Genomic DNA, 10,744 nt, shown 5'->3' with positions numbered 1-10,744 from the left:
GGAAACCAGCACGGGTTTGTGGCGGGCAGATCGTGCCTGACCAACCTAGTCTCTTTCTATGACCAGGTTACGAAACGCCTGGACACAGGAGGAGGGGTGGGTGTCGTATACCTGGACTTCAGGAAGGCCTTCGATACGGTATCCCACCCCATACTGGTGAACAAATTAAGAGGCTGTGATGTGGATGACTGCACAGTTCGGTGGGTGGCGAATTGGCTAGAGGGTCGCACCCAAAGAGTCGTGGTAGATGGGTCGGTCTCGACCTGGAAGGGTGTGGGTAGTGGGGTCCCGCAGGGTTCGGTCCTTGGACCGATACGCTTTAATGTCTTCATCAGTGACTTGGACGAGGGAGTGAAATGTACTCTGTCCAAGTTTGCAGATGACCCAAAGCTATGGGGAGAAGTGGACACGCCGGAGGGCAGGGAACAGCTGCAGGCAGACCTGGATAGGCTGGACAAGTGGGCAGAAAACAACAGGATGCAGTTCAACAAGGAGAAATGCAAAGTGCTGCACCTAGGGAGGAAAAATGTCCAGCACACCTACAGCCTAGGGAATGACCTGCTGGGTGGCACGGAGGTGGAAAGGGATCTCGGAGTCCTAGTGGACTCCAAGTTGAAAATGAGCCGGCAGTGTGACGAAGCCATCAGAAAAGCCAATGGCACTTTATCGTGCATCAGCAGATGCATGACGAATAGGTCCAAGGAGGTGATATTTCCCCTCTATCGGGCGCTGGTCAGACCGCAGTTGGAGTACTGCGTGCAATTCTGGGCGCCGCACTTCAAGAAGGATGCGGATAACCTGGAGAGGGTCCAGAGAAAGGCAACTCGTATGGTCAAGGGCCTGCAGACCAAGCCCTACGAGGAGAGACTAGTGAAACTGGACCTTTTCAGCCTCCGCAAGAGAAGGTTGAGAGGCGACCTTGTGGCTGCCTGTAAGTTCATCACGGGGTCACAGAAGGGAATTGGTGAGGATTTATTCACCAAGGCGCCCCCGGGGGTTACAAGTAACAATGGCCACAAGCTAGCAGAAAGCAGATTTAGACTGGACATTAGGAAGAACTTCTTCACAGTTCGAGTGGCCAAGGTCTGGAACGGGCTCCCAAGGGAGGTGGTGCTCTCCCCTACCCTGCGGGTCTTCAAGAGGAGGTTAGACGAGTATCTAGCTGGGGTCATTTAGACCCAGCACTCTTTCCTGCTTATGCAGGGGGTCGGACTTGATGATCTATTGAGGTCCCTTCCGACCCTAACATCTATGAATCTATGAATCTATTTGTAGCGGGCTGACCTTTCAGAGCTTGGGTTGAACCCCAGGCTTGAGAGCCTGCTGCTTTGATTGGTGGAACCCATCCACCAATCAGGAGGCAGCAAGAGGAGATCCGTCGGGGCTAGAAGAGCTGCTCAGCCGGGCGAAGCTGGACCCAGAAGCGCCCAGAAGACTTCCATCCGCGGGGAACGGCACACAGCTCCAGTAGCAGCACGGCACACGGCATCCAGGCCCTGGGAGCCGCGTGAGGTGGCTCAGGTCTGCAACCTCTGGCACGCGGCCAGAGACACAGTGCACAGGCCGGTGCACGGAGTAGGACCATGGGAGCGCTTGGGCGGCTTGGGTGCTCAACCCCTGGAACAAGGCTGGGAGCTCGGTGCAGGAGGCGCTGCACGGAGGATGAGAGACCCTGGGAGCTGCTTGAGGTGGCTCCGGTCTACAGCTGCTGACAAGGGCAGCCGCTCAGTGCAGACGACACAGCCCAGAGGGTGCAGGAACAGAGCGAGCCCTGGTGCTGCACAAGGCTGTCCAGGCCTCTGACCCCCAGCACAAAATGAAGCGTCCACTACCTGCAGCGGTGCCTGCGGCCCTAAGCCAGGACGGCGGCAGCACAGTCAGGCGGCAGGAAAACCCGGCAGGGACAGAGCCTGACCTGGAGAACAAGAGCAACCCTCCGGGACTGCGGAGTAGTAGGAAGTTACCCTGGAGAGAGGGTCCCCCAGGGGAGGGCTCCCACCCACCAAACTGGTGTGGTATGTGTGTATATATATAAATAGGGTTTATTGTATGGTAAACGTGTACATGTATATATAATCTATGTCCTTACCCCTTTAATGGTTTTGTTGTGATAATAAATCTGTACATAGGTAAGTAACTGATTGACTGGACCTGACTCTATAGGGGACAGAGGTGGCCGCTGGGCTGCTGTGTCCCTCCGCAGTGCGCTGCCCCGCCAATAATTCCCTCAATTGGAGAGGAAAGTACAAACCGTGTACACTCAGGCTACATATTAAAAAAATACCATTTTAAAACCATCCCAAACCTTAATTGAAGTGTAATTGATGCAAAAAGATGTGTTTGTGCTAAAAGCACAATGTAAAAACGGGACAATAAGTTATAAGGACTATCACATCATGACAAAATCTGTGTGCACTTCATACCATCGCTGCGGTCAGGCCCCTGGCAGGGGGCAGCTGGAGGGGAGACATCCAAGGAAGCAAGCAGGGCTCATCAATTATAACACTGCCCTGGCTGGAAAGAGATGCCCTGCGGCATCGTCACGCCAGCCAGTGCCCTCCCCTCCCACCCGGGATGGCGCCCCGGTCACCACTGCGTAGCAGCAGCTGCACCGCGATGCAAGATGTCCAGAAACGTCTCCAAGGTGGCAGCCTTCACGCCTGCGCGGCTGGGAGCAGGGACGATGTTCCCGGCAAGAGCAGCATGTGGTGTCAGCTCCGCTGCTCCTTGGGGGTTTCCTTTTTCCACGTAGCAGCAGCAACATCAATCCTCCTCAGTGAAGGGTACGTCCTTGGTGAGCAAGATATCGGGGATGGGGGGGAAGAGTTTTGGAGGGGTGAGTGTTGGGGGGAAAGGGGGAGAAGACCCCCAGCACCCCCCAGGGAAACACCAACCTGTGACACCCCCTGCCCCACCCCTGCTTAAACCCAGGGAAATCCAGTTCAGCCCAGGGCCAGCCTGGACTCAGCTCTGCCCAGCCCGTACACTGGACTGGGCTGGAGGGGAATAGTTCCTCCTAGCCCCCACATCAGACCTGGATGCCCCCCCAGTCCAACAGGCCAAGACCAGCCCTGGGGGCCCCCAGCAAGGCAGCCTCGCAGCGCTGATGCTGGGGTCTGGCTCCTGCCGCCCCGGGGGCACGTGGACCGGAGAATCCCCCGTCCCCCAGGTCCAGGCACAGCGGTGATGAGTCCTCCCTGCTCCCCCGCCCCAAGGCCTGGGCATGGCCTCGGCCCCAGGGCTTCGCCCGGCACTTACTGAGCCAGTGAACAGCTGCGCCCACCCCGGCAATGACCAGCACGACGACACCGATCACAGTGCCCACAATCAGCATCGGGTTGGGCTCTGGAAGAGGGAAGGGGCCTGTGAAAGAGGGGAACCCCCAGACCTGCCCCCAACACTGCATGGGCCTAGTGCCCCCTCCCCATCGGTACCCCCTGCACCCTTCGACCCCCCAATTCCTTCCCCACTTAGTGCGGGGTCAGTCATCCCCCCCTCCCTGTGCGGGGCTCACTCACTGCTCCTGCCTTTGTCCCAGGACACTGTCAGGGCTGCACCCAGGCTCACGTGCTCCACGCGGCAGGTGTAGTCGTGTTTGCTGCTCAGGTCGATCTCAATGGTGGCCCAGGTCTGGTAGGTCCCGTCTCCGCTGGGAAGGACCCATGAAGATCTCGTCTCCTGGGGCTGCGCCTCCCCGTTCTCCAGCCAGACGACAGCCACGTCCCTGGGATAGAAGCCGTGCACCCGGCAGGACAGGGCGGTGCGTCCGTCCCAGGACAAGGGCCTGTGGCTCACCTCTGCCACGGGGTGCTCTGGGAGGGAGGGAGGAGACCCCCGTTAGAGTGACCGCCCCTGCTGAGCCCTCAGCACCCCTACCAGGAGGTCGGCTGGGCCCTGCAATGGGCCACACAAACTGGCTCCAGCGCCCATTTCAGGCAGGACCAGATGGTGCTGGGTGGGGGCACACAGGATGGGACACACCGCTGCGCTGGGCTCGGGGCTGCAGGAACGGGGTCCCGTACCCCTGATCTCTAGTTCTCAGACACGTGGCCGGGGCACGGACACCCCGTGGGAGGCCTGAGCAGGGCAGGGACAGGGGCACCGTGTCCCACAGCAGCGCTCGGGCCTTGCCCAGTGGCAGGACCGAGACGCAGCACTCGCCACCCCAGACACAGGGGGATCTCTGGGAGGGGGGTGCCCCGGTCAGTGCTGCCCTGGGCGGTGACACCGGGACTCACTGCTCTGCAGCGCTGCCTCCCCGTGCTGCAGGTACTGCCGTAGCCACCCAATGCAGGTCTCCTCCAGGTAGGATCTTGTAAGCCGAAGAAGGATTTTATCCTCATTCCACCTGCGCTGGGTGACCCGGGCCTGTGTTGTTCCTGCTACCCAGGTGCACGTTCCCAGGTCATAGCTGATGAAGCCTCCCCCGTCGTAGCCAACCTGCATGAAGCCTCCAGTGCTGCCGTCTTCACCAACCTCACAGCCGTACATGAACTGGAGAGTGTGAGACCCTGAAACAAGCACAGATCCAGGCCCTGGTCAGGGTCACAGCCCCAGGGAGCAGGTGCCCGAGGGCTGCCGGGCTGGGCAGGGGCAGAGCCGAACCCATGGCAGGGCAGCATGGGGACAGGTTGGGGGTCTGGTCATGGAGAACAAGGCTGAGGGGACACAACTGCGGCCACCGCACACCTGGGAACGCGGGAGCCCAGGACTGGGGAGGAGGGGAAGGGCAACATCAGGGGAGGAAGGGGCAGGTGAAACCAGGCAGGACAAGCCCAGGATGGAAAGTAGAGCGGTGCTTCTCTGTGCAGGAGCAGCACGGGGCAGGGCAGCCTCCCCGCGGGGCAGCGAGACCCAGGAACAAAGCCCGAGCAATGGATGCTGCAGCTGTCCAGAGCAGGGCCTGGACTGTGTCCCTGGAGGTGCCCCCAGGGCCGTCTCCCATCGCCTGGGGGTCCGCTCCTTCCCCCTCGGATTCCCAACTCCTGCTTTGGCCTCCGCCTCCCTCCCTCCCTCCCTCCCTCCTCTTGTCCCTTTCTCCGCACCTACCAACACCCGCTCCCATCTCCTCGTACCCTCCTGCCCTCCAAACCCCTCCCTGCCCTGCTCCAGCCCCGGCACCAAACCAGCTCTGTGAGGGCTGTCTGAATCACGGCAGCAGGAGCCCAGCCCTGACCCCCAGGCTGGAGCCAGACACCCGGGGGTGGGGGGTCTGTGTAACAAGTGCCGAGGCATCGACCTGCAGGGCCGGGGATGCACCAGAGCCTCAGTCTCCTGGGCACAGGCCAGGGGATGCCGCTTACATGGTAAACATGGGAGAAGATGAGGGCTCCCTCCACAGCCCCCTGAGCCCCTGGCCAACGACCCATCGCCACTGCCCCTGCCCCTGCCTGAGTCCAAGTTTGCAGATGACTCAAAGCTATGGGGAGAAGTGGACACGCCGGAGGGCAAGGAACAGCTGCAGGCAGACCTGGGCAGGTTGGACAAGTGGGCAGAAAACAAAAGGATGCAGTTCAACAAGTTCAGTTAGCCATCAGAAAAGCCAATGGCACTTTATCGTGCATCAGCAGATGCATGACGAATAGGTCCAGGGAGGTGATACTTCCCCTCTATCGGGCGCTGGTCAGACCGCAGTTGGAGTACTGCGTGCAATTCTGGGCGCCACACTTCAAGAAGGATGCGGATAACCTGGAGAGGGTCCAGAGAAGGGCCACTCGTATGGTTAAGGGCTTGCAGACCAAGCCCTGAGGAGAGATTAGGGCACCTGGACCTCTTCAGCCTCCACAAGAGAAGGTTGAGAGGCGACCTTGTGGCTGCCTATAAGTTCATCACGGGGGCACAGAAGGGAATTGGTGAGGATTTATTCACCAAGGCCCCCCCGGGGGTTACAAGAAGCAATGGCCACAAGCTAGTAGAGAGCAGATTTAGACTGGACATTAGGAAGAACTTCTTCCCAGTTCGAGTGGCCAAGGTCTGGAACGGGCTCCCAAGGGAGGTGGTGCTCTCCCCTACCCTGGGGGTCTTCAAGAGGAGGTTAGATGAGTATCTAGCTGGGGTCATCTAGACCCAGCACTCTTTCCTGCTTATGCAGGGGGTCGGACTTGATGATCTATTGAGGTCCCTTCTGACCCTAACATCTATGAATCTAAGGAGAAATGCAAAGTGCTGCACCTCGGGAGGAAAAATGTCCAGCACACCTACAGCCTAGGGAATGACCTGCTGGGTGGCACGGAAGTGGAAAGGGATCTGGGAGTCCTAGTGGACTCCAAGATGAACATGAGCCGGCAGTGTGACGAAGCCATCAGAAAAGCCAATGGCACTTTATCGTGCATCAGCAGATGCATGACCAATAGGTCCAAGGAGGTGATACTTCCCCTCTATCGGGCGCTGGTCAGACCGCAGTTGGAGTACTGCGTGCAATTCTGGGCGCCACACTTCAAGAGGGATGTGGGTAACCTGGAGAGGGTCCAGAGAAGGGCCACTCGTATGGTTAAGGGCTTGCAGACCAAGCCCTACGAGAAGAGACTAGAGAAACTGGACCTTTTCAGCCTCCGCAAGAGAAGGTTGAGAGGCGACCTTGTGGCTGCCTAGAAGTTCATCACGGGGGCACAGAAGGGAATTGGTGAGGATTTATTCACCAAGGCCCCCCCGGGGGTTACAAGAAACAATGGCCACAAGCTAGCAGAGAGCAGATTTAGACTGGACATTAGGAAGAACTTCTTCCCAGTTTGAGTGGCCAAGGTCTGGACCGGGCTCCCAAGGGAGGTGGTGCTCTCCCCTACCCTGGGGGTCTTCAAGAGGAGGTTAGATGAGTATCTAGCTGGGGTCATCTAGACCCAGCACTCTTTCCTGCCTATGCAGGGGGTCGGAGTCGATGATCTACTGAGGTCCCTTCTGACCCTAACATCTATGAATCTATGAGGCGAGTGCAGGGAGGAGCTGGCTGCAGGGACACACACACCAGACACGAGACAATGCGACACACTCCTGGCTCCCCACCCTGTGCTCCTGGCGGGCAGGTGCCTCCCCCACGCCCTCTTCAGTCACGCTCAGGCCCCGGACCCCCCACGGCCTCCTGCTCACACCTGCCTGCTCACACTCACCCCTGCTCTGGTTGTACCGATGCTGCAGGGTGACCAGGTTCTGTTTAAATCTCTTCTGCCACTGCTGCAAGCTCCTGGTTTCTGTGTCCCAGAAGTCTGGGTCGACGGCCCCCTGCACCCAGCCCCCGCATGGCTCCTCTCTCTGCCTCTCGCTGTCGTAGTGGAGAATTTGCTGGTCATCCACATAGCTCATTGCAGTGAAGTCGGGCACGTCTGGGCCAGGGTCTGATGCCCCCATGTAGAAATGCCGGTAGGAGTGGGAGCCTGAGGGAGTGATGGGTCAGCACTAGTGGGGCAGACACCAGTGCCCCCAGTGCTCACTGGCCCCTCCCGCAGGGGCCGCAGAGGAAGGACACGGGGCTGCACCAGGCTGCAGCAGAGGCGCAGAGCGAGGGAGCGGTGGGGCCAACAGGACAGGGCAGAGCCGGCTGAGTCGGGGCAGGGGCCGGGGAGGAGGGACAGGACCGACCCCGCAGGGCACAGGCCTGGTCTGGAGGGGCCACACACCCTGTCCCACAGCCGAGTCGTGCTGCCCCACACCCCCCATGCAGGAATGGCCGCGCTGGGAGAGGGGAGGTGCGGGGTGCCCATCCACGGGCTGGTGGGCCCAGGGGTGGCTGCAGAGACTGGGCAGCGCTGTGGGTTTGGACCAGGCCCTGCCAGTCAGCATTGCCGAGCGAGACTGGGGCAGTCCCCAGCCAGTCCCCGACCCCCGCACTATTTCTCCAAGTCGTTTTTCCCTGGCAATGCCCCGGCCACAGGGGCACCAGGGCAGATCCGAAAGAAAAGAGCAAGAAAAGCCCAGAGCAGCCTCTGGCTCCTTCCAGCTGCTCCCACACCCAGCCCCGTCCCCCTCTGCCTCCGACCCCGCCACGGCAGTGCTCAGCCCCGGGCCCGAGCTCCCTCAGCAAACACCACCTCCTCCTTTCTACTCCTTTTGCCCCAGAAAACAGGAGAGCAGCTCCCATGGGGCAGAGCCTGCAGACCCCTTGCCCACTGCTTACGGGCACTGGAGGAAGGCACCACGGTGCTCTTCAGCTGCGGTGTCTCTCGTGTCTCATGCAGCCCCGCTACCAGACATGGCACCAGGATCCCCAGCCCTACGATGCAGCCTGGGGGGAAGCAGGGGTCAGAGGAGGCTCCAAATCAGCGAGGGGAGCAGAAGCAGCTCCCTCCCTGCTCCTGGACACCCGGCTTCCTCGTCCCAAATCCCAGAGCCGGGGCTGGAATGGACCCCTTGGGCATGTCCAGCTCAACCCCCCATAAGGCAGCAGGATCAGGCCCCTGCATCCCAAATGCCCCCATCCCCTAACCACTTCTCACAGCTGCCATCACCCAAGCCCCGGGGAGAGCAGTGGGGGTGTGCTCCCCACATCCTGCTGCTGCAGGGGGTCGGAGACGCCCAGGCCCCAGGCCAGGCTGAGCAGGGGGCAAATCCCTGACCCTGAACTGGGAGCCAAGACCCTCCTGCCAGGACCCTGCGGGGTTGGTGCCAGCATTGGCACAGCCCATGCCCAGCCCCAGCCTGGGCTGCAGCAGCACCAGCGCTCCGGGGCAGAGGAAACCCCCCGACACACGCAGCAGCAAGGGGGGCACCCAGCACAGGCCTGGAAGAGCGCCAGGCAGAGCCCGGCACCGCGACGCTCGGGTCGCCCCGTACCAGCGCACATCCAAACTGCTTTTGAACGGAGGCAGGAATGGATCTTGTGCCGTCTGGTCCTGCTGCTGCTGGGGGCTGGGGCCTCTGTGGGAGAAAGACAGGAAAACCCATGGCACGAGTGCTCCCCGCACACACCAGGCCAGACAGCCCAGGGCTTTGGGCTCCAGCCCCCTGCTCTCACCCCCAGAGCCAGGAGAGAGCCCAGGCCCCGGGCCCCAGCCCCGTCCGCCTTCCTCCCAAAGCCCCGAACTCACCAGGGGAGTTGGTGCCACTCGGGCACTGGGTGCCCACCTGCACCATCTCCATGTCCCCGTCCTGCGCTGCCTGGGTCCCTACTGCAGCACAGGAGAGGTAAGGGGGGCTGCCGCCCCCTCCCCACGCCCCACAACAGGGAGATCCCAGCCTCCCTCCCGCCCCGCCAGGCCCCGCTCTGCTCCTTTCCCCGCTCTTCCTCCACGTTGCTGCCTCCCAGAGCGCAGTGGAGCCCCTCACCGGCACTGGGCTGCGGCTGGCTCTGGGGGTAGGGGGCTCTAGATGTGGCTAGCTCCGGGGTGGGCTCCAGGGGAGGTTGCTGGTGCCCCCTGCCCTGCCCCAGCCCCTCAACAGGGGGAGAATATTCTCATCACCCCCCTGCTCTCACCCCCCCGAGCACCCAGGTGTCCAGGCCCCTGCCCCCCCTGTACCCTGCACGGTACCCAGGCATCCGGGCTGCCCCCCCCCCCCCCCAGGTGAGCTGCTGAGGTGTCTGCGGTGGGGGGGGGGGAACAGCTGGGTCAGAGCAGCTGGGTCTGGACCAGCCCTGTTGTATGAGGGGCTTGTTCAACAAGGACAAGTGCAAGGTCCTCCTCTGAGGAGGGCCAATCCCCTGCACCAGTGCAGGCTGGGGCCACGGGCTGGCAGCCGCTCTGCAGAAAGGACCTGGGGGACAGGGGACAAGGCGCTGAACAGGAGCCGGCAGTGTGCCCGTGGTGCTGGTGCCAGCAGGTCCAGGGCAGTGATTCTTCCCCCTATTCAGCACTGGGGAGGCCACAACTGGAGTCCTGAGCTCCCCCCCCCGCACACCGCGTCCCCCGCAGCGGTCACACGCCGCCGCGAGCCTGCGCTAAACCGCTGCACAACGTTACCGAAACAGCGCCGTGCTCCCCGGGAGCCCGGACCCAGCGAGCTCTCCCGGGCGGGTCGGGCTGGGAGGGGCCCGGCCCTCGCGGGGCTGCAGGGCCGCCGGCCAAGGGCGGGCTGGGTCCAAGCTGATCCCAGCTGCGTGCTCAGGCCCTGGGCTGAGATGTCGGCTCCCCCCACGGCACAGCCCCGCAATCACGCGCCCGTCCTCCCATCTGTCCCGTCCCGCCCGCACCCGCTTGTTTGTGCGGGAAGTCCCTGAGTTGTGGGCGGGGGCGGGACAGATGGGAGGACGGGAGCTCTCCGACTCCCCCAGCATGATTTCCCGGCACAGGCAGCATGCAAATCTCTCCCCCGGGGCTCCCCGGTGAGTTACCGGCTCCTCGTCTCGCTCTGACTCGCTGCCAGGAGGGCACAGCCCCGCGGTGCTTCATTCAGGAGCCTTTCCTACCCTGCCTTTTTCTTTTTTCTCACCAAGACAAGTAAAACTATTTGTGCATTGTTTTTACTTCTATTTGTATCTGGGTCTTTCTGGTGCTGCTTTAATTTATAGATTCATGGATTCATAGATGCTAGGGTCGGAAGGGACCTCAATAGATCATCGAGTCCGACCCCCTGCATGGGCAGGAAAGAGTGCTGGGTCTAGATGACCCCAGCTAGATACTCGTCTAACCTCCTCTTGAAGACCCCCAGGGTAGGGGAGAGCACCACCTCCCTTGGGAGCCCGGTCCAGACCTTGGCCACTCGAACTGTGAAGAAGTTCTTCCTAATGTCCAGTCTAAATCTGCTCTCTGCTAGCTTATGGCCATTATTTCTTGTAACCCCCAGGGGCGCCTTGGTGAATAAAACCTCACCAATTCCC

At 61.2% G+C, this 10,744-nt stretch overlaps 1 protein-coding gene across 4 annotated transcripts; it reads right to left on the bottom strand.

Annotated features, from left to right (window-relative positions):
• Positions 1–2,024: 2,024 nt before the first annotated feature.
• LOC132250722 (major histocompatibility complex class I-related gene protein-like) lies at positions 2,025–10,147 on the bottom strand. 4 transcript variants are annotated; one of them, XM_059727815.1, is made up of 9 exons: positions 9,888–10,146; positions 9,018–9,098; positions 8,764–8,847; positions 8,108–8,215; positions 7,104–7,367; positions 4,239–4,511; positions 3,519–3,812; positions 3,259–3,345; positions 2,025–2,790 (listed from the first exon to the last, which is right to left on the bottom strand). In XM_059727815.1, the coding sequence occupies exons 2-9, from the start codon at positions 9,067–9,069 to the stop codon at positions 2,774–2,776; spliced, it is 1,179 nt and encodes a 392-aa protein (XP_059583798.1). In that variant the 5' UTR covers positions 9,070–9,098; positions 9,888–10,146; the 3' UTR covers positions 2,025–2,773. The 4 variants fall into 4 exon arrangements, with proteins under 4 accessions (XP_059583798.1, XP_059583801.1, XP_059583807.1 ...); XM_059727818.1 differs by having other exon boundaries at positions 9,018–9,095; XM_059727824.1 differs by lacking the exon at positions 8,108–8,215 and having other exon boundaries at positions 9,888–10,147.
• Positions 10,148–10,744: the final 597 nt, after the last annotated feature.

Source organism: Alligator mississippiensis, chromosome 1 (assembly GCF_030867095.1).
Source record: "Alligator mississippiensis isolate rAllMis1 chromosome 1, rAllMis1, whole genome shotgun sequence".
In the NCBI taxonomy this organism is placed as follows: domain Eukaryota; kingdom Metazoa; phylum Chordata; order Crocodylia; family Alligatoridae; genus Alligator; species Alligator mississippiensis.
The sequence above is the reverse complement of the archived record's forward strand: the minus strand, read 5'-3'. Positions and strand labels throughout refer to the sequence as shown.